This window comes from Lipophrys pholis (assembly GCF_963383615.2).
Source record: "Lipophrys pholis genome assembly, chromosome: 9".
NCBI lineage: Eukaryota > Metazoa > Chordata > Actinopteri > Blenniiformes > Blenniidae > Lipophrys > Lipophrys pholis.
The window spans coordinates 6,367,528-6,391,203 of record NC_137639.1 but is presented as its reverse complement, the minus strand read 5'-3'; the positions used below and the strand labels follow the sequence as shown (position 1 = coordinate 6,391,203).

The window sequence follows — 23,676 nt, the reverse complement described above, 5'->3', positions numbered from 1 at the left end:
GGGGGAAGGTGCTCTATAATCTGAATGTTAGTGGGAGGAAGATGCTCTATAATCAGGATGTTAGTGGGAGGAAGGTGGTCTATAATCTGAATGTTAGTGGGAGGAAGATGCTCTATAATCAGGATGTTAGTGGGAGGAAGGTGCTCTATAATTAGGATGTGAGTGGGAGGAAGATGCTCTATAGTCTGGATTTTCATAGAAGTGACCTAAAGGAATCCTTTAAGAATATGCACATGATCAAAAAATAGCATCTTTGAAATTTCCCAATTTATTCCCAAAAGAACAAAACAGGACAAATTGGAAATCTGGTGTTTTTTATTAGAAAAGAAGAAGTTGTGCCTCCTCACACACACACACATACATGAACACACGAATCACTGTCCTTCAGCCTCAGGTAACGGCAGCAGAGCTCTGGAGGAGTGTCTGTGGGGGAGAGCCTGAGCCTGAGGCTGGATGGGCTCAGCGTCACAGTGCTCTATGAGGGAGGAGGGGGGCAGCAGGTGACCGTACCTGGTCCCCGCTCGGGGAGGGTCCAGAGGAGGAAAGAAATACCTGAAGCCACAGGGAGAGGTAGGAGGAGGAGGAGGAGGAGGAGGAGGAAGGAGCATAGGAAAACACAGAAATTAAAGAGAAGAAATGAATGTATGCGGTGAGTGTTTCATTATTGAGAGTGTGTGTTTCAATCAGGGTGCCGCTTTCATGCCAAACGTGACACTCAGGAGATGCGCGGCCACATGGCGAGAGGCGTTAGTAGTAATACGCAGGGTGCTGGTATATCTTTGGAGAAGTCAGCTGCCGCACGGGGGGAGCAAAGGGAGCTCGCTTTCCAATCCTGCATGCAACAAGCAGGACAGTCACTTCATCACACCGCACACAACATGAACACTGGAGTTCAGAAAGCCCATAAACACATTCAAAGTCCTTATTCTGAGTTGATGTTACTCAGGTTAGGAGTGAATCCACAGGGATGGTCTGAAAGGCAGCTTTTGTTACGTCATAGCTCAGGGGTCTGCAACCTTCATGACCAAATGAGCGTCTGGAGCTGCAAAATCTTCTAATTATCTCAAATTAAGACAAAAAAAAATTAAAGAGAAAGAAGCCATATATATGAAAACTGAGGTTGCATTCATGAAGTGTAATGAGTATAATTTAGATATTGAATTTTTAGCTTTACTGGCCATATGTAGATTTTCTCCATGCAGCCACTTCTTTTTAATTTTTCCATAATTTTATTATTTCCCCATTTCTTCTTGTTTTTCTGTTTCTGGAAAAAAATCAAAAGTCGCACAATTCTACAAATGTTAGTTTGACCGTTCTTTCTGTGTGTGTGTATATATATCTTTTGTAGTTCTATGTATGTTTTCCACGTTTTAGTAAATCCATCTTTTCTGGCTTTTTTTGTCCTGGAGATGAGATCAGTTTTGAAACTCCATGTGAAATGTAAATTAAACAAAAATAAAAAAACAAATTGTTTATCGAAATAGAATTCTGAATATTCTTGGAGGCGGTAGAGGAGCTGCAAACCCCTGGTTTAGGTTAATAATGTGATTACAAATAAACACATTACCTGCAGTAACAAAACCAGATGTTGTAAAAGAAACAAAAACAAAAAAACACTTTTGATTTCTGTGCCAAAAACAATTAAACATCCAGAACACAGCTCATTTTGAAGTAAATCCTCACTAATCAAACAAACTGAGAATCTGCATTGAAATTACAATCAGACCAAAGTGTGAACACTGACGTCAACGTGCTGCCGGGCACCAAACAAGTGGATCATTTTCTGCACAGCTGCAAACTAAATCTGCTGCGATTAAAGTCTGATGAACACGTCAACGCGACATGAACCAATCACAGGACATGGCGGACTCTGGAAGCCCCGCCCCCTTCCTAGTTTATTTATTCCCTCACAGGAGGACCAGTGACGGCCCAACATGTTTTCCGCTCGGCATTGTGGCAGAACTCATTCAGAGCAGCTGTTCACAACCTTTTGTCACATTTATGAGACATTGAGAAGCACATGAGGCCCAAACGCATGTTATGCAGTAAAGGTCACTCAGACCAAACAAGGCTGCAAAAAAAAAAAAAAAAAACCCAGATGAGTTTTATTGGTTATAAAATCAGTATTTCATTAGTTTGGACACACCTTCATTCGGGTTACATGGCGTTGCTTTTAGAAATGTCACACTGTGTCTGCAGTTAGTTCTTATGACGAGGACCCGTTTCGCTTTTCTGAGACATCAGGTGACGTTCCGTCCTTCTGATTAAACACGTGTTTTTATTGCCTGGTTCAGCAGTTTCACACCGTTTCTCAGACTAGACGTTACCGTTGTACAGGTTTAATCAGAACACTTCTGTTCATGGCCAAATGAGGCTGGTGTCAAATTACAAGCGTTTCATGCCGCACATCAGTAGATGTGTTGCTATTGAGGCGTTTCCTAAACGTTAACTGGTAAACAAATATCAGACAGGACGAATTAATGAAATGCTGCTGCAATAAAGATCCAGGGTATGAAACTAAAAGGGTCCAAATGAGCGTAACAGGTCCTCTTTCGGCTTCATCGACGCCATCCTTCTGCTCAGCAAAGAGTTTGGCAACACTTTATCAACGGTACATCAAAACACAGGAGAAAGATCAGCTTGGATTGTCCCGCCGTCTTTAAATGGTGGAAACGTGATTCGCCTAAAGTAATCCTACAAAGTGAAATAACAGCCACATAGCAAATTTATACAAACAAGATTTATTGGACTTTTTGAATAAAGAAATCATTTGGCCCTGACGCTGACAGAGTGGACTGCTCTTCATCAACATGCACGGAAACATCGGAGGAGGCGGCGCTCCGCAGCACGGCGAACCACCTGAACGCTGGGAAACCGGAAGCCAAGCTCTTTGCGAGTGCAGCGGCCGCACGTCCGGTCAGTGTGAGGCGTTAGAACACACACACGACGCGGGTCAGTTCTGAGCGGCCCGGCGAGGCCAGGTGAGTGGCGTCCGCTCGCAGCACGCCACCTACCTTCCTGCGGACATCCCGTTCAGCACGTTCTGGGAGGTCTGAACGGAGGAGCCCACCACCGTGCTCATGGCCGTGGGCTGACCCGAGGAGCCCGTCAGGGGGCTGCCGTCCCCCTTCAGGATGCCCGTGCACTTCCAGTTGTCCATGTAGTTCGCTGCAGAGAGACGGAGGGTCGAGAACAAAACGTTTCTCATTCTGCTGGTCTGAACTTGGAATGGAGCAGCTCTGTTGTGAGGAGTCTGTTTCATTAACGTGCTGGAATTAGGGAAGCACCCATCCACGTTTTTCACTTCTGATCTGATCCCCATACCTGAATTTGGATATCTGCTGATACAGATACTATTCCGATACCGGAGCTATGTTGGCTTTAATATTATTATTATTATTATTATTATTATTGTTGATTTTCTATGAGGCTGTAATAAACTCCTGTCTACAGGAAAGTATGAAATGTAGGAATGTATTCTCTCAAAAGGCAACTTGAGGTTAGTATAAGGTCAGAAAAGGAAGCAGTACAAACTATTTTTGTTCAATTTGGACAATGTGGGGGCCTGTGTGACATCATCATCATTTGTTATATCTTAAAAAATAAATTAGAATCACTTTATTAATCCCTGGGTAAATTATTTAGCAGCGCAGCACAAACAGAATGTGTCCAGCTCTAACGCAGCACAAACGATTGGGACTATTTTCACAGAGTTTAGCGTGGAGTAGGACGCAGCTTCACAAAGGTGTAAATCGCCTGCTACGGCGGAGGAGTCGTTCTCCTCGGCGAGCTGGCGTTTTAAAATGGTGACATCTGGCTGCAGAGCGACCGCCTGGCTGTACTACGGCTTTGCAAACGTCCACCTTTCTGTTGCTTTGCGGTGTTTTGTGCGTAAAACACGTCCAGACAGCGACATGATGTCATGAAACGTTGGATAGCCACAGTGCTACTTCCCTAGCCTGCTGGCTGGCTGCAAACTGTGGAATGGATTTCCTGACTGATGACGTTGACTTATAAAAAGCTATTAGACGTCTGAGCAGCTTCCTCACCTTTCCAGAGGCGCACGCAGCCGTCGTCCCCGGAGGAGGCCAGCAGCGTGCTGGTGATGTTCCAGCTCACGCGCCACACCTGCGAGTTGTGGTTGTCGAACTGAGCCACGATCTGCACCTCGAACTTGGTGGGTCCGGTGGAGGAGCTCTCCTTCCTGTGAAGACGAGGAGGAGGAGGAGCAGAGGAAGGGGGGGGGTTCAGAGAGTCTGAGGGATCTGAGCCAATCGAGGAAACGCCGTCATCGTCACCTCATGGGAACCAGCTTGAATATCCGGACGTCTTTTGTGGCGATGGCGAGCACGTGAAAGGAGCGTCCCAGGTTGGGAGCAAAGGCGATGTCGTGCACGGCGTCAGTGACCGTCATCAGCGTCTCGGCTTTAGCATATTTACTTAAAGAAAAAAATTATCAAAAAAAGTTAAACAGGAGTTTCACATAATAATCCCTGTGTGCACAGACAGATGAAGACTCACCGTGTGTTTTCATTGTACTCGTAGATCTGAACCTTCCCTCCATACGTCACGTTGCTGTCGTCACTGCCCACGGCGAACATGGGAGGGTGGGCTCGAGAGCTGGGGACACAGCGAGAATAAAGTACGTGTGTGTGTGTGTGTGTGTGTGTGTGTGTGTGTGTGTGTCGGACCTGGAGGGGTTCCATGAGATGCAGCTGCAGCTCAGCTTGCAGGAGATCTCGTGCTGCAGCGACCACTGGCTCAGGTTCATGACGTCAGGTGCCTCGTAGATCCTCACCACGCCGTCCGCCGAGCACGTGGTCAGCATGAGGCCCATGTGCTTCGGGGCGAACTTCACGTCCGTCACCGAGGTCCGGCTGTCCACCAACGTGGTTCTCTTGATCTGAGACGACAGCAGCATCGAGCTCAGCTAAATTGACAATTTAAAGGTCAATTCTGTAGGGTAACGCTTCAGCTGGTGACATCACAGCTGTGGAAACGTCACCTTACTTTAGTTTCTATGGAGCGACAAAGTTCCACTGAGCAGCACTTTTCTTGTCAAATCTATTTTGGCTTTCCTCCAGATATAAGGAGCGGAAAAGAGATATGAAGAGGCAGGCAGTGCTGTTTCTGTTCTGCTTCAGAAGACAGTGAAGACAGTTGAGTTCGTAGCAAGTCCCCAAATACTCGAGTAGCGAGCCATCTTTCTCGGAATGTTTCTCAGAAGCGAGCCGGACGTGTACAAGCGGCTGCTCGAAGCAGCGGAATCGAACTAAAACTCTGTTTTTACATTGATTGCAGGAATAAATAGAATTTCTTGAAAGATTTTCAAAAGCAGATGGAACACATCACGGAAGCACATCGTTAATACACGAACATGTTTGTGAAGCAGACCTGAAGGTGGAATTTGTACCTTACATACAAAGACATTCAAGCAAATATATTTCACTGAATCTTTCATATTGATAAACCACTGATAAAAAGGTATTTCCTACATTGTTAAAGCAGGAAGATCTTTTCAGTGCATCCCAGAAACTTCAAAGCTGTCACTGCACATCTGACCTGAGACCATGTGGAGATGGAGACCGTCTCATCATGAAGAAAGTGGAGCTAAACGTAAACATGGGCCATTTCACCAATCCTCCTCTTGTTAATCAAATCATTGCTGAAACTCAGTAGCATGTAGCATATAGCATGGCTTAGAGTAAAATCGTCCTGGTTCCACTGAGCAATTAAACCACTGAGTGGCATCCGGTGTTTCAGAACACTTGGTTTCTCTGTTAACTGGAGACAAGCTTCCTTTTAGCGCCCCTTGCTGCTGGTAACTGCAAAAGTTGAAAAACCCGTCAACAGGGAATCCAGTTAATCCGAAACACCAGCAAACCCTGCTGGTCTACACGTCTCTGGTGATTCAAGTTGCTGGTAATTAACTTTTAATTAACTACTGTGCATGCGCACCAAGGTCGTAGTAAATAGCTGTTCTGCACCCGCTCACAAGATGGACAATAACAACAACATTTTCCTCCAGAGTGTCATGACTCCCAGTCCATCTTCTCCCTGGATTTAATAGTTTTATAGTTGACAGTGACTGTAATCCCAATCCAACTTGGTCGTCTGTTCATACAAATATCTGAGCACTTGCCATTTTTCACGTTTAGAGCAGATTTTTTCTGTGCATGTGTGTGTGGTTTCATTACAAAAACCAACAGCACCCACTAGTGGCCCAACATGCTAACTACATTGATTTCAGCATTTCTGCCGTCTCTGTGTAAACCAGGGGTGCCCGAGTTCGGTCCTGGAGGGCCGGTGTCCTGCATGTTTTAGCTCTCTCCCTGTTTCAACTCACCTGAATCTAATGATGTCGTCATCACCAAGGTTGTGAAAAAGCTCAATAAGGAGCCCGTCATTGTAATCAGGTGTGCTGCAGCTGGGAGAGAGCTAAAACATGCAGGACACCAGGACCGAGTTTGGGCCCCCCTGGTGTAAACAGACATCGTTCTGTGTAAGTACTAAACTGTTCTGAAAAGAAAATGCAAAAAAAGTTGCGTTTTCTTTTGAAACGTTGTGTAATTGGTTCCTCAGCTTTTAGATTCATGAATAAGAATTTGTACTCAGAATGTGAGTAAGAACAGCTAGCACAGCCATAGCTACAGGCCCATAGTCACACACTAGTACTTCCATCTTTTCTGCTCCATGTGTCTGGTAAAATACGCCGAACACCTAAATATCTTCCTGACTGAAAATTATCCCAATTACATGAGGTAAAAGAGTGAAAAGGGTCAAAATAATGTTGTGATTGAATAAAAGAGCAGTGATGAGGTGTTGCTGATATCTGGAGCTGCAGCAGTACCAACCCAGTGACTGAGGCCTCGCTGCTTGTCGTTGGACTCTCCTACGATCTCCTCCCACACGGCGGCCGTCCGGTCGAAGGAGCAGGAAGCCAGAACCTGTCCGAACTCGGGGTGAGCCCACGTCACTCTCCACACCGAGCCGCTGTGTGTCTGCAGGGCAAAGAGAAACGGTTAGAGCAGGGAACTGCCACAGGGAGAGATTTATCAATCTGACGGGACACACAGCGTCTTCAGAAGAAAGCAAACAGCTGAAAGGAGCAAACAGGAAACAGAAAAAAACTGATTTTGGCCCCGTTTCCACAATGTTTGAACAAAAGAGTTTCTACAATTGACATGACACTTTGAAAGCGATGTAGTGAGCATGCCAGGCCACAAGTTGGCTCTGTTGGGTTTTTCTGGTAATGAAACCACACACACAAGCGCGTAGAGAATAAAACGCTATAAACATTAATAATGGGAGTACATGGACATTTGAATAGAGACGACCAAGTTGGATTGTTATTCCAGTGACTGACAACTATTAAACTACCAAGTCCCAAGAGAATATGGATTGTACTGGGAGTCAGGACACGCTGGAGGAAACTTTGTTGTTATTGTCCATCTACTGAGCATGTGCAGAAGAACTATCAACTGCGGCTGTGGCGAGGTTGTGCAGTGGCGGTGTGTTTAGAAAAGTCGCATTTTCCACCCAGTTTCCATTGAGAGTTTATATAACGATGCTGGTTGTGTAAGCAGACGCACATAACGGTAGGAATGTTTTGCACTGTTACTTCAAAACCTTTAAACAGGGTCTAAAACAGTTTCTACATTAAGGCTGCATGATGTCTTACAAATCTATATTCAGTTGTTACCGAATTAAAAATGCTTGTGAAATTTCTTTTTGGGAGAGAATTTATTTAAAATATTTGTTGGGTTATGTTTGGCCGAAAGGCTGTTCTGACCAAATTGGTAGGATATGAACCTCCTTCAACACATCGGTGAAGGTCTTTGATTTCAGACCATATTTCTCTGGAAAGACTAAGAAGGTCAGAAGGACCTCTTTACAGCAAAGTTTGTCAAAGTGTTGGGAGTCCCTGGGAATTCAGAGAATAACGGCCTGAAATGTTCGACCGAATAAGGACTTTTGAGTTAACTGCTGTCCATGTATTTTGAATTTGCAACTTATTTCATATAATCTGCATATGAACTGTGCAGGACAGTTCTAGTTTTGTTAATGTTAAATAAAAAGAATGTTTAAAAACAATATTGCTCATCTTGAACACAGTCACAGTCAGAACAAGAGCAGAACATCTTGAGGGTTTATAATACTCGATGTCACAGACTTAAAATATCTGTATTTGGACAATTACACTTTATACATACATTTTACATAGCCGTTTACATCCTCGCATGAAAGCAGATGACATTTTAAAGAAGAGCTGAGAACGCTACAGCAGGTTTCTAAACACTGTGGTGATTCTCAACTACATTATTTACATTTTAATCTGATGTGGTGTAGCACGAACTGAAGAAGGTAAAGTTTCCCAGCATCAGTTGGAAGATGGAACAGGTGTTTTACCTTCCAGCTGGCTGTGCACTGCCACTCTCCATTCTCGCTTTTATCCCAAACCTGAAGGAAACACACACAATACAGCAGTCAACAAGGATCAGACACACGTCATGTCAACAAGAAGCTCAGCACACTCAACAACAGTCCTCAGCTCTCTGAAGCAAACCTTCTCCTCAAGCATCCTAGCATGTGTGCTATATGTACCCAAAGTCTACAAAGTGAAAGCAAAAGTTTTAACGTCACGTTTCAGCTCGATGATTGAAAAAAGTATATTCACAAACACATGGACAACGTGAGTAAATTAGTTAACCTTCGGAGCTAATGTTAGCACGGAGCGGAGTTAGCCACCGGAGCTAACGGTAGCACGGAGCGGAGTTAGCCACCGGAGCTAACGGTAGCACGGAGCGGCGAGGCCCACCTTGACACTCTGGTCGCTGGAGCAGGTCGCCATCCTCCGGCCGTGGAAGTCATACGATACATCGTGGATTAGGTCTTTGTGGTCCGCTGCGATGCTCCGAGCGACAAACATGCTCACGGCTGTGAAACACCGGCACTTCAGGCTACACTGCTCCTCGCAGACCTCTCATGTGTATCTGTGTGTGTGTGTGTGTGTGTATTGGCGGGTCTTCGTCAGTGTGTTTCATACCTCTGACCACACGGAGGCGCCATCGCATTGATATAGAATCCGTGATAAACTTCGTTTTTAATTCTTAAGTGATTAAAATTTTTCATTAAAACGTCTTATGATATCTATATTTAAAGACAAAAATATATATTTTTTAAAAGTACATGCATTAAAAAAAAATTGAAGACTCCTCCGAACATTTGGGTTGCCAGGTTTGGGACAGAATGACACTATTTAATGCGGAATGAACTTGCCTCCTTGAAGTATGAATGAATATCACATTTTTGTGAGTTTATTATTGTTGTTGTTGTTGTTATTATTAAAACTCAGCTTTACAAATTCCAACATTTACAAGAGCCCACTAAAAAATACCACAACACAAACTCTGAAAAACCACAACACACAATCAAAACAGTCTGAGGGGAGTCAGGGGAGGAAGGCGAGGGGTCCAGATGGCTTCAGCTCCGGACTGCTGAGAGACTGTGCAGACCAACTCTGTGAAGTCGTCCTGTACATCTTTCAACCTGAGCCTCAGCCTGGAGAGAGACTGAGTTCCGTGGAAGACTTCCTGTGGGGTTCCCGCCCTAAGACATCGCACCCCAAGAAGCTGAACAACATAAAATATTTTCTGTTTTTAAGGTCAGAATGTCACATTTCCAAGCATCTTTGCAGGTCTACCCAGAATGCATTATTAAATTTACTTCATCTTTACTTTGCTTTATCTGAATCTTTGGCTTGTTTTTTCAGTATTAAATTGCCAATTTGAGCAAAATAAAGGTAAAATCTTAGAGCAAGAAGCAGAGGAGTACTCGTGTCTTTCTCCAGATTGTCGTCTAAAAGGGGACAGGAAGTCCACCCACAATAGGCAACCAGGGCCGGGTGTCCACAGTGCCAAAGGTTATCATTTCTTCCATTAAGTCAGTAATATTTACACAGGACACCATGAATGTCATGTAATAATTGTCTTAATTACCAGGGTATACACGCACACACTAAGTGGTCATAGGATGAAATTTAGTCTTCAATATTAATACTAAATGCGGTTGAACATATTGGGGGGGGGGGGGGGGGCACACATGATTGAAATGACTTGCTGCTCCAAATCGCCTAAGTTTTTATCCTGTGCAGAGTTTGCAGAGTTATATTACTTTTAAAACAATTTCTTACTATATTAAACTGCTATACCTGTGTGGAAAACAAACATAATGACACACTATTTACTGGTTGACTTATTTTTATTATTTTATTATAAAGATTGTTAAGATTTCATGAGTTCAACAGATCTTCAGTCCTATGCTGAAATTCAGATCTGAACTGCTGTGAAGTCTATCCTCTTGCTTCATGTGAGGAACTTCCCAAACCCGTCACCACAGAAAAAGAAGAGGACAACTTCCTGTGAGTGTGCGGGGTCGGGACGCTCCTCATGGCTGGGGACAGAGCGCGCCATCAGGACCTCCAGGATCTCCAGGATCTGGCTGCTGGGCTTCCTGCAGAAGCACAAACACACAGATGGAGATGACAGGAGTGAATGAGTTTTTGATAACGTTGGAACTCAAACTCAATTTCTATTTTTAAGGTTAAACAGTAAACCTGAGCCAGTTTCATACCCAAGAGTTTCAGCCACTGTGGCTTTTCTCCCTGCTGCTACTTATAACGCAATGCACCACCTTGTGGTGCAAACCTGCACTGCTCGGTTAAAAGAGCTGCGAATAACTTTGCTCTATATAACAGCACTTTACAAAGCTGCCTCTGAGATGACACCAGTACAGCTGTTTCTCATCCTGTTCCGATGGATTATTTTGAGTTCCATTGATTTATACTAAACAAAAGTCATAATTAAAGTACATATAAAGGTGAGATCCTGTGGAAGACGTTCATCATCAAGTGCTGAAATCATGACTGACTCGTCCTATCCCGTTTCAGTTACCATCAAGGACATCTCCAAGAGAAGACTGGAAGCCTTCAAGGCGCTGGAGACACAGCCGCCCAGACCACACTCCAAAATATAAACATTTTCAAAGACTCATCTTTCACTTGACGCTGTAACTTATTGGAAATGTTTTGTGTGTCTGTGTGAGTGTGTGTTACTACACAAAATGTCAGCTCATATTCAAACGATTTAGTTTCTGTCTTGCTTTGGATTCTTACTTACATGAACAATAAATAAAAACTAGAAAATTCCAGAGGAAATTTTGTGTGCCCTGCCTCTTGCTGCCGACCGATACCCCCTAAGTACTGCCACTATTACAGGATAGTATGTATGTGTGATAATAACATTTCACATTGTGTAACTCACAGGAAAGTGGTGTGTCGTCAGTCGTCTTCACCTGTAAGTGAACCTTAGATAGAGGCAGACAGAAAAGCATTACGTTCTTTGGACGACACATGATAAGAATGCTCCTGAACCCTACAGAATTCATGCTGATGCCGAGAGTCTTTCAAGTCTAAATGAGTTAAAGGAGACGACATGCAGATTTAAAAAGCCTGTTCAGTGTTGAAATATCTAACAGAAAAGACAAATGTGAACTTTAGAACACAAAAGAACTATTAGGAAAATAGATCTTAGTACTTAGTTACTACTATTTGCTCCACAGCCTGGCGACCTGTCCAGGGTGCACCCTGCCCCCGCCCACAGCAGGCTGGGATCGGCTCCAGCATCCCACGACCCTGAACTGGATAAGAAGGATAGAAGATGAATGGATGAAAAACTAAACAGACTGTGCAGGTTATTTTTTCCAGACTGAAATCAAATTCAATCCACATATTAAAAAATAAGAAACTTAAAATGAGATAAATGAAGCAAAATGGCTGAAACTATAAAAAGAAAAAGTTATATTTAAAATGAGAAACTTAACTAATGTGGTGAGGAAGGTTGCAGTCTACTTTGTATGCATGACAACATTGTTCATTCATGTGTAGAGTTACGTCAGAATTCTTTAGATAAGAGTGGTTCCAACTTTGAAATGTAAATTTACCAACTGGTAACCCTCAAACTACTTATGAGCTACTTGAGGAACAGCTCGTTAAGATTTGTCCGGACACTTTAGTGAACTGGGTGGAGGAGTGGTCACTATTCCTCATTGTGAAATGTCTTCCATCAGAATCTGCACATGCTCATCAGGGTGAACAGTCAAATGTTTTGTGACACACTGCACCATCTAGTGGTGCAAAGTGGTATTACAAGACAAGCTTTTTAGAGTCATAATACACAGCATATTCCCGTGGGCTCACCACCTGCAGGGAAGGTTCTTAATCGGTGCAATGTGGTCTGGGTTTGCTTTTTAACTATGCTTTATACACTGTTCAAAAAACTAAAGGGAACACCTAAACAACACAATGTGACTCCAAGTATATCACACCGCTGTGAAATCATCCTGTCCAGTTAGGAAGCAACACTACTTGTGAATCAATGTGGAAATGAGAGGCAATTAGCAAGAAAACTCCTATAAAGGAATGGTTCTGCAGGTGGTGACCACAAACCATTACGCTGTTCTCATCTCGAAGGTTTGCTGTGTCTCCCAGCACAGTGTCCAGAGCATGGAGGAGACACCAGGAGAGGTGGAGGGGGACGTAGGAGGGCAAGAAGGAACAGGAGGAGCTGTGCAAGATGACCTCCAACAGGCCGCTAATGTGCATATTTCTGCTCAAACTGTGAGAAACAGACTTCACCAGGGTGCTATGAGGGCTCACGTCCACAAGGGGGGGCTGTTCTTAAAGCCTGTGATCTTCATAGAGGAGAGCAGCTTCACACTGAGAACATGAGACAGATGTGACAGAGTCTGGAGACGCAATGGAGAACGTTCTGCTGAATCAACATCCTCCAGCAAGAGCGGTTTGGTGGTGGGTCAGTAGAGGTGTGGGGAGGCATGTCTTTGGATGGCCCACAACCCTCCATGTGGTCGCCAGAGGTTCCCTGACTGCCATGAGGTACCAGGATGAGATCCTCAGACCCATTGTGAGACCAGATGCTGCTGCAGTGGTTCCTGGGTTCCTTCTGATGCGGGACAATGCTAGACCTCATGTGGCTGAAGTGTGTTAACGAGGGATGGGAACTGATAAGATTTTTCCGATTTCGATTCCATTTTCAATTCTGTTTAACGATTCAATTCTTTATCAATTCTCTTATCAATTTTTTTTTATTATGTTTTCCAAAAAGGAGAATTAACAGGTAGATTACGAGGGGTGGGAATTGATAAGATTTTATCAATTATTCTAACGATTCTTGAGTATTATTTGAGGGGAATAAAGTAGTTTTACAGTCTTCTGCACCAAAAGGAACAACTAAATTTTTTTCAAACATGAAACTTGAATTATAATTTTTCCCTTAAAAAAGAATGTGTATTTGCCTTCATTGCCCCCTGGAATTTACACTTTTTCAGATTTTGAGCTGTTGACAAGTTAACCCTCTCTGGGAGGTCGGAGACTGGAGAGGAATGTGGACGTGACGTAGGAGGAGGAACTCATTGTTTCGGTCTGCAGGGAATGCTGTGTTTTCATATTGTGTTGGTGCTTTTTTTGAGGGGATATTCAACACAGAATGATCTAAAACATAGACATACAGTAGTTAACCTCTACTTGATTGTGTATGTAGATCGTTTATTACGGTATATGGTGTGAAAACTAGAGGCCCACACATATATTGAAGATCTACTAGCATATGTCTACGCTGTCGGCTGGTTGGAGCAGACATTCACTACACGGGACAGATTGACAGCAGAGTTAATTTATTAAAAGTCCCTCATTAGTCCTCCGACAGGACATTTCTTCACCAAATGGACCATCTTCAGCAGCCACACAACTCAGCGCTCTGGAGGAGGTGATGGAGGCCAAGGGTGGAGGTCAGGGAGTCATGGTGCAGGTTGTTTTGACTATCAGAGTAAACCGGAGTACCGGAGGAGAACCAGCACACAGAGAGAGAGGGAACATGAAAACTCCACACAGAAAGGCTCCTGCCGGGAATTGAACCGAGCCTTTTTTTTAATTTAACTGGGACCTTCTTGCGGTGATGCCAGAGGCTGTGGACTCTGTGGATTCAGGACGTGGTGAGTGGAACATGTATTCATTGCAGATTAAACGTGTATCACAGCATTATATTAAGTTGTGGTTGTGAAATGTGTCGATGTAGTCTGATCAACCAGAGATTACACTTTAAACTGAAGGAAGAACCTGCAGATTCAATTTGGATAACAGCATTATGTTAAGTTTTCATTATGAGCTTTAGAAAAAAACATACTTGGAAAGCTCGGTAAATACTATAAATACACTTGGATCTATAATAATTAAAATATCATTTGACGACATTGACAAAACTTTAAAATTACACCAGGATCATTATAAATTGTCTTGAATCTTCAGTGGTTAATATTGTTGATTAATTCTTGATAATTCAACGTTTTTCCCAGTCTGAGTGGACATTATTGAATCATTGTTCCAAAAATGATTTATTCTTTGTGTTTTCCTCAGTTGAAAGGTGCAAAGGTTACTATTGTAGGTGGCCGTTTAATCTTATTGTTTTTCTGTCATTTTATTTTTAGCACGTGACCAGTCCCGCACCGTTGGGATAATGGACACAAAAAGCACATCAAAACATGCAGAAAGTACAGGAATAGATTGCAATGACTTTTATTAACGATTTGGCAAACGATTCCCGAATCAGTCACAAAAATAGCAACAAATTTCTCATACAAAATGGATGGGAGAGGTACCTAATGGAGGAGTTCAACGGAGATCAGCACCTGTTGCTATGGAGATGCTGAGATCAAAAGAGAGAGGCGGGCACACAAAACCTCTTCTGGAATTTTCTAGTTCTTATTCTCACTAAATACTCTCGTGTCGCATCGTCTCATTTGGTTTAATATTAAATAATAATATAACATTAAATGATATTATGAAAACTTTCCCATAAAATAGACTTCAAAGAAGTCATTTAATCTTATTTGATATATATTTTTCAACTTTTAATAAGCTAATTTTCTTTGTAAAATAAATTATTCAGTCTCTCTCATAATTGAATTTAGTTGAATTCTGTATGAGGTCCCCCGGCTAGCTCAGTTGGTAGAGCATGAGACTCACAATCTCAGGATAGTGGGTTCGTGTCCCACGCCGGGTGATCTGGGTGACGGTGCTCAGACTGTCCCCCCCGCATAGTAAATAATGAACTCATTGACACATTGAATTTTGAAGCTGACTCCTTTGATAGTTTGACATCATTTTAATTCTTGGGCCTGCCTTATGTGGCAAGGCGCATAGATTACTATCCTAGGCAGATATTTAATGTTATTGTGTGTATGTCATTTATTCAGCAAGTAACTCGTCCCGCACCGCTGGGAGCACGGACACAAAAAGCACACAAAATGTACAGAATGTTCAGGAATCTGTTGCTGTGACCTTTGTTAATGTTTCGACCAACCATTTCGGAATAAATCCCCCAAAAACTATTTAAAAAAATGTCCAGTACAAAGTTGATGGGAGAGGCACCTCGTGGAGGAGATCCAAGCTGATCAGAGGAGATCAACGACTGTTGCCAGGGAGATGCTGGGATTTTCTAGTTCTACTCTATTCTATGCGGAGTAAAGCTGTTAAGAATTGTCCTCTGGAAAAAAAATAAAAATCATTATTATTATTAATGTATATTTTATTATACTTTAACAAATATCTTGATGTGAGTTATATTTCCCTTTTTTAAATCTTAATGTAATTATGTCACAATGTCCTATTACACATATTATTGATATTTAATTTCAATTGAAAAAACATTAGAATCCTTCTTGTTCCCCTCGGTGTTGCCAGGTTTGCGTACAAACACATTCAATTAAGAAGCGTTGTGCTGAACACAGAACTGGCAACCGCAGCGTGTCTGCACTGTGGTGTGTGTGTGTGTAGTGCGGAGCGGCAGAGTCCCCGCAGGGATCCGACACACACACACCGACAGATACAGACACACTCTCTCTCTCACACACACCGTGGTTCAGATGGCTGACACACTGGAGTGAGTTGGTGGACAGTGCCGCAGACACTCCGACGTTACGCGGCAGAGTGTCTCTTTTCACGGACACCATGGAGCGGGAATATGAGGACATCGATTCGTCTGGGGGATGGCAGAACCTGTACAATGTAAGTCCATATCCCAGAACTCGGGCTTCGTAAGCCCAGTACCAGGGCCTCGTCAGCCCGGACTTGGGGCCTGGGAAGTCCAGACTCGGGACCAGAGACCCTGTACCCCAGGCTCCGGGCCTCCGGCCTCGAACCCCGGGCCTGTGACCCCCGGTGTTTCGGATTAACTGGCTTTCCCGTTAAACTGGTGACTGACTTCCTTGAGCGTTCGTCGCTGCTGATGGTTGAATCAGACCTTAATAACCTCGACCGAAACCCGAAGCTTTCCTGGCGTACGCTGTTTAACAGCTTCTACAATATAGTTTTGAAGTGTCCTACCTTTTTGTGAGTCTTATTTCAACATCTGCTTTTACCAGTCGCAGCAACAACGGACGCTAAAGGAGGTCTGTCACCAGTTAACAGGGAAACCAGTTAATCCGAAACACCGGGCTCCGGGCCTCGCGTGTTTCTATGACGATCGGCTGCGATCGAACAGAGCTAAGCTAATTTGTTAGCCATCCTGTAAATCACTTCTGCTTTTGTTTTAGCGGCCTTTATCCTCAAAGAGAGACACGTTGAGTTCTATGAAGTTGTACGCTTTGTAGCGCTTCCCACGGGTTACATTTAGCTGCGAGGAGGCATTGGAAAGTAGCATTGCTGGAGCTAGCAGCCAGTGACTTCCGTAGCCGGGAAACGTGCAGCGGCGGGCAGCGAACGCCGGCTGACGCTCACAGACGTCAGCTGCAGTTTCTGAGAACTCATCGGGACTTCCAGAGAAAAGTGTTTTACCACCAGCTGTCTCCCTCTTTCTCTCTCGCATACAGACAACTCCAGTTGAATTTCTGCTTAACTGAGGCCGTGACCCTTGCAGCGTAGCCGCAGGATAGCATGGAGCTGCAGGTGTTTGTTACCTGTGGTAAAGAGATAAATAAAGGGATAATCTGACCCCCAAACACCTGTGTTACTCTGTAAACAGCATCAATGATGCAGCAGTTACATAAGTAGTTTAATTATAGTAAGATGTGTTGCTGATGAAGAGGGAAGAAAGCATTTAATCTCTGTAAATCCTCCTGGAGCAAATGTAATGGATTTCACTTTTACACTGTTACACACGTTCATTGATCCACAGCAGGGGTGTCAAGTCATTTGCGTTCAGGGGCCACATTCAGCCCAGTTTCATCGTGAGTGGACCAGTAAAATAGTGCCATAATAGCCTTCAAACTCAAACTTAAAGTTTGTCTTTGTTGTGGTGCAGAGTACACGTGATGACGATGTCTATATTTTCACAAAACCAAACAACTACTACTGAAAATGACTACATGCTCAACATAAAACCAATTGAATCTGTGTGTCTTTCTCAAGGACACTTTGACACACGCACAGTAGTTCTGCACGAAATTTACCGTGATGTTAACATGTGCAATATGCATATTGCAAACCGAATGTTGAGTTGAGAGCGAAAGAAAGGGCATAGTTATTTCAAAGAAAAATCTAAAAACGTCATCTGCTTAAGTGTTACAGATTGCCGAATTAATTCACATTGATCTAATATCGTCAGCCCGAAATGCACTGTGTGAGAGTAGGGATTGAACGACTGCGAACTGGGCCATGCCCACCCTGAAACAAAGAACAAAAGCTGTCTTTCAGAAACGCTGCTGAAATCTGCAGATGCACATGTAATTAAAATAAATGAAAATGAACACCATTAACTGGTACCAAGAAGAGAATGTACAGATCCTAAATCTGAAGACATCTACATCATTAAGGGCTTATTTATCGCGATCACAATATTCGACCATAATATTGCATGTTTAATGAATATCGTGCAGCTGTATGTGGAAACTTTTCTATAAAGCTTACCCTGGTTTTTAATAATATGAGGACGGATTCTATAACTCTGTAATGATTAATACGCCTTCCAACACATACAATGTTTTGAGACATTAGATAAACAACACAAATAACTTCCTACAGTTTTGGATTATCAAATATATTTATATATATTCTGTAATGGCCGATACACTGTGTAGTTTTCAGCCCTCCCAGACGAAGGACTGCGATCCTGAGAGAATCAGGGTTGTATCTTTGGTCTTTGCTCTAAATCAGAGGTCCTGCGTCGCGCTATGAGACTGGTTCAAGCACAGCCGTTCTCATGGTCTCGCGACCAAAGACAACCTGCGACAAAATTCTGCCAATGTCAGAAATTTGGGGCGATCGTCTCACAGTGTGGCTGCTGCTTCGACCTTCGTCAACTAACTAAGCAATAGAAATGCAGAATGAAGATGACGTCCCGATTAGTGCGACACTGGACTGAAATCTAAATAGATGCTTTGCACGTAGAAAAAAAGTACGTGGGATGGAAACGAAAAGTTTTGGGGGATTTCTTTCCAAGCTCATAAATGCCACATGGGCGATGGTCGTGTTCATGCTTCACTAGAATCTCTTTTGTGAATGGATGGCTCACGCTTATGACGATTCATTCTTATGCAATCACTTCAACTTGCGCACGTCAAATAACAAATAATGATGATTAACTATAAATCACTTAAAACCACAAGCGTGACAATCCACTTAAATGGATAGAAAGAGTAAGGTTGCTGCAAACTTTCTCCTGTTAGCTGGTTGTTGAAGGAGATCACATTGAGACTGTGCTGCAGGTTGAAAATAGTCTATGAATGAAGCAGTAATGTTAGAAAGAGGTTTTCTATCTTTGTAACCACAGATAGGAGGACACAGTCATCCTGATCCGTTTCATGGAACCACATGAACCAGCGAGCTCAGCTGATGGTTTTTAATTATCTAATAATGGACCACATGCTATAAAAAATTTAAATATTGGTGTCATGATGACCTTTTTACACACCAACAGACACATTAAATTAGAAGTTTCCAGTCCTTTTGTCTTCCAGGTAATAAAAAAAAGAAAAAAGATCCATGTTGAATGATACGGAGTACTTATACAATGCCATAAAGCCTGGTCAAATGTCTGTGGTGATTATGTTGCTGCTGTTGTATGAAGTATCTTACACCTCCTCTTGATATTGTAGCAGAACATCGGTCTCACTTTTGTCGTTCTCATTGATATTAAAGAATCTGTAAACCACAGACATCTCTTGTCCTCTCCTATCTACGTGCCGCCAATGTTGCTGACGGACCTCGTCATGCAATACTCAAGTGCGAGTGCATCTTGCAGTATCGGACCTGATCCCAGACACTGGTATTGGTATCGGTATCGGTGCAGCCCTTCTGTAAAACCAACTGTCATTCGGCTCCAGTTGAATTCATCCTACTGGTTTTTCACATTATGTAGCACAGCAGATTTTTTTATCTCGTTTATAATATAATGAATAAATTTGATTATTATATTATGCAATGCAACATTTAAAATATCTTGATTTCATTCAATTTACTAGTTATTGATCTTTTTAAGAGACAGTCTGACCCCAAACACTGAACACCTTCTTGTACGTGTACTGCGTTAGGCTGGTTGTTATTCCTCTCCATACAGTTTTTTTCTGGGAGTGCGGGGCAGCAGTGAGAACAGGTGATGTCCAGGATGGGTGGGGTACCATCATCACTTAACGCAGCGTGTGATTCACTGTCATTACAGGAAATTTCAACCGCACCCTCACACACAATAGCAGTACAGTAAAAATACTATTTGAACACACCACTTTGACAAATGTCAGTTGAACAAAGCAGCTCAGTGCCAGAAGGAGAGACAATGGACTTTCTGGAATCCAGCTTTTTGTAATGTCAGTGTGCTGCTGTTTGACTAAGGCCCGGTTTTCAAACGGAAACACAAACATTTTCACTGCATTCTGGAGTCTGTTTACATGATAACGGCGCTCGGAGCCACTGGAAATGCAACTTTTTGAGAACGGCTCCAAACGTGGAACTTTTTTGAAAACGCTCCTTCTCCATGGAAGATTAGATCAGATCAGATCAGGGGCGTACAACCTGCTGCTTTAGAGCCACGAGTGGCTCTGTAGCTCCTCTGTATTGGTCCCTGAAAATTATGGAGGACAGTTTTCATCCCATTATCTTTTTCTTTTGAATTTTACTTGCATACCTGACTTATTCTCAAAAAGACTCATGGCTAAAATGATTAAAAAGGTTAATATTGCAGAAATTGCTATATTAAACAAAGCAAACTGTTTAAATTGGAGAAAACAAAAAGTGTTGGGAGGAGAATTGCCCCCCAAAAAAATGATGTTTGGAATTCTCAAGAAACATGGTGAAAAAACAGGTGAACTGGTTAACATGATTGGAAAAATTATCATCAAAAGTTGAAGTGGCTAAAACATCCAAACGAGCTGAATCAGTTAAAATCTCATAAATGATCAAAGCTGCTAAAACAGGAAAATTTATTCTAAATTGTAGTCATGAAATATCGTGAATGTATTAATTGGTTTAGTGAAACTACATGAATAACTTTATACGCAGCGGGATCTTTTATGGTTCAACTTGTTTTGTGTCTCCAGAAGAACTTAATTTGGCGCAAAGTGACTAAAACGGCTCTTTTGATGGGAAACAAACTTTATTAGTTCCACAAGTAAGAAAAAGTTTTCACTTGAAACGGCGCCGTGTAAAGTGGATCTGGGTTGGCAGTGCTCGCCATTATCTCGCATTCCGCAGGTTGAAAACTGTAAAATCTCAGTTTTTCTCTCTCTTAACAGGAGATTCGCAACCAAGCCGCCGAGTATCCGTACAAAGTGGCGAAGCTTCCAGCCAACCGCAATCTGAACCGCTACAGAGACGTCAGTCCATGTGAGTGCCGTGTCTGTTTAGAGACGCGTTGCGATGTGGAGAAGGAAACCTCTGCAGCTGCAAGCCGCTCTCTGATGTGTGCTTTGGCTTTTCCAGACGACCACAGCCGGGTCAAACTGGAGAACTGTGAAAACGACTACATCAACGCGAGCCTGGTGTCGGTGGAGGAAGCCCAGAGAGCGTACATTCTCTCTCAGGTAGGCGCGCTGGACAGTCAGAAGCCGACGCATGTTTTTCTTTCATATATTACTTCTTTTTTTCACGTTTCTTCTCGTTCCTTCTCCACGGATTCAGGGGCCTCTGAGGAACACCTGCGGTCACTTCTGGCTGATGATCTGGGAGCAGTGCTCCAAGGCCGTTATCATGCTCAACAGAGTGATTGAGAAAGGATCTGTGAGTACACCCCCCCCCCCCCCCGATACCTGCTCTCCATCCTCCATCCTTCTCCTTTACATGTATACACCACTACGTTTTCAACTCTAGTTGCATTTTAGGTGTTTGTTTATATGGCAACGGTAGTCGGTGCCACTAAAAATGCAAAGTTTTGAAAATGGCTTCCAAGGTTTAGCTTTTCAAAAAAAAAACAAAAAAAAAACGCTCTGACTCGGTGGAAACGGGGGACTCCCAGTCATATGGTTCTCTGTGAACATGTGTGTGGGGTTTCACTTCAAAAACAAACAGCACCCACTAGTGGCCCTACATGAAAACTACATCGTTTGAGGTGTTTCTGCCGTTTTCATGTAAAGGTCGAACTTTTCTCAAGCGAAAACGCAAAAAAAGGAAATTCAGTTTCCCAATTAATTTGCTGGAATAATACATTTTGGCCCCGTTTTATAATTTTCACATGAAAGAGTACTTGATAATCATAATCTATGACAAATTGGTCTTTCTGTGTTGGTGTGCTGATTGTTTCAGCTCTGTGCAGAGATGTTGTGAACGGGAGTGAAAACTCTAATAATCGTTTCACAACTTACTGTGTTATTTCAGTCAGATGAAGACGCGGCGTGACGGTTAAAAAAAAACATTTTTATTCGACAGGAGTGCTCAGTTTGCAAGCCGACATTGACTAAACAAACTTTTCCTCAAATAGTCTTCAGCAAGATCAGGAGGCTGGTGCTAAATTACAAATAACCAATGCTGCATGTAGGGCAAATAGGTGAATTGAGTACTTGAACCATAAGAAAAATTAACACTCGCTCACTCGCTCACTCGCTCACCCGCTCACTCACTCACATTTGGGGTCTCTTGGTTGTTACAAGGCTCCAATATAAGACTGTAAAGAAAATTTTCTATGTATCGTCCTACAATTGGAAAACAGTTTGACAGTTTGGAATACAGTTAAAAGTGTTTTAGATAATTATTAGCTTTTTTTTTTAATCATTAAGCGGAAGAGAAGAGGAGTACTTTATTAATCCGAAAGGGAAGTGTTGCTCCACACAATACATGGAAAATAAAGATTGAATATTGAATGAGACAGGATGAAAATTAAATAAGTTATACAGTATTAAATAATAATATGGATAAGTTTATATGAAGGTATACAAACTTCCAAAATATGGCATTTTGGGGGTTAAAATCCTGGAAATGGTTTTTGAAGTTATTCATGAAAAAGGCCAAATAAAAAATAGATTTTTAAGAATTTAATGCTAGTTTTTCTGCATTGAGGGTTTGCAAGATGTTCTTTTCTTTATTAGTGGCTCTTCAACACAAGCCAGAATAATTCATTTCAGAGAACATGAACTTGTGGGATGAATATCAAGATAAACTGAGAACATTTACGGAAAAAAGCATCTTCTTTATTGTTCTCCTGTGCTCATATGTAATGAGTATAGCCATAAAAGTTGGTTTATCCTGCTTGATAATCAAACATATTTCTTTGTTGGGGGGGAGCTCTATCTATGTAAACTGAAAGGATTTCATGAGTTTTTGGTGTGTTGTTTCTTCTTCAGTGAAATGTGAAATATTCTGTAAAGTAACTGTGTTATCTTAAAAGATTAAAATAACTCTGCAAGCACCAACATGAGCCGACACCCCCGTGCACAGTGAAGTCACAGATTTAAATACACAAATCCACAGGCTTCATGTGTCTGCCAACGTCTTGGATCGGTTGATTGACTCTTTATGAGTTGTGGAAACGAGCTGCCACGTTAATAATCCAAAGTTGTTAGTAACTGCAATGACCCCGAGGGCGAGTTACATAATCATAAGTGTTCTGCTGCACGCCACATCCCGTCACATTAGCTGTGGTATTTGTTGAGTAAGATGAATTCCTAGAATCACTTCTGAATAAATGGTACACACACACACCCATACCCACCACACACACACACACACACACACACACACACACACACACACACACACACACACACACACACACACACGGGCCATGTGCGTCTTGTCCGTTTTAAGTTAACTCCTTGTTTACTTGTTTCGCCGTTCACAGGAGAAGTGTGCGCAGTACTGGCCGACCACGGAGGGGGAGCAGATGTCCTTCACAGACACGGGTTTTGTTGTCAGGCTGCTGTCGGAGGAAGACCAATCGCATTACACCATCCGAGTGCTGGAGCTGCAGAACGCAAAGGTGAGCCGAGAAGCAACCCGGATGGAACCGTTTCAAATATTACGGCGTTTAAAGTTAGACATCTTGTGGAAGCGGTGGTCTATGGTGCCATTGTAGTCTCTTTCTCCATGGAAACGTGCACCACACACCAACATCTCAGTCAGCAGCTTTTCTGTATATGTAAGGGTAACTATGGCCCAGTGTAGGGATGCACCATTACCAATAC

The 23,676-nt window shown here is 42.7% G+C and overlaps 2 protein-coding genes across 4 annotated transcripts in view; one reads left to right on the top strand and one right to left on the bottom strand.

Annotated features, from left to right (window-relative positions):
* Positions 1-299: 299 nt before the first annotated feature.
* On the bottom strand, positions 300-9,042 carry seh1l (SEH1-like). 2 transcript variants are annotated; one of them, XM_080471669.1, is made up of 9 exons: positions 8,819-9,042; positions 8,410-8,460; positions 6,855-7,001; positions 4,692-4,903; positions 4,522-4,620; positions 4,299-4,439; positions 4,050-4,204; positions 3,015-3,168; positions 300-832 (listed from the first exon to the last, which is right to left on the bottom strand). In XM_080471669.1, exons 1-9 carry the CDS (start codon positions 8,927-8,929, stop codon positions 748-750), a joined length of 1,155 nt encoding a protein of 384 aa, XP_080327795.1. In that variant the 5' UTR covers positions 8,930-9,042; the 3' UTR covers positions 300-747. The 2 variants fall into 2 exon arrangements, with proteins under 2 accessions (XP_080327795.1, XP_080327794.1); XM_080471668.1 differs by having other exon boundaries at positions 300-552.
* A 6,823-nt stretch (positions 9,043-15,865) lies between these two features.
* ptpn2a (protein tyrosine phosphatase non-receptor type 2a) overlaps positions 15,866-23,676 on the top strand; it is a 19,833-nt gene continuing 12,022 nt past the window's right edge. The window contains exons 1-5 of one of the 2 annotated variants that reach the window (XM_080471842.1): positions 15,866-16,138; positions 20,797-20,887; positions 20,984-21,084; positions 21,182-21,280; positions 23,334-23,471. In XM_080471842.1, the coding sequence (XP_080327968.1) occupies positions 16,082-16,138; positions 20,797-20,887; positions 20,984-21,084; positions 21,182-21,280; positions 23,334-23,471 (486 nt within the window). In that variant the 5' untranslated portion in view covers positions 15,866-16,081. The remainder of the gene's footprint in view (positions 16,139-20,796; positions 20,888-20,983; positions 21,085-21,181; positions 21,281-23,333; positions 23,472-23,676) is intronic. The other variant, XM_080471841.1, reaches the window with a different exon arrangement.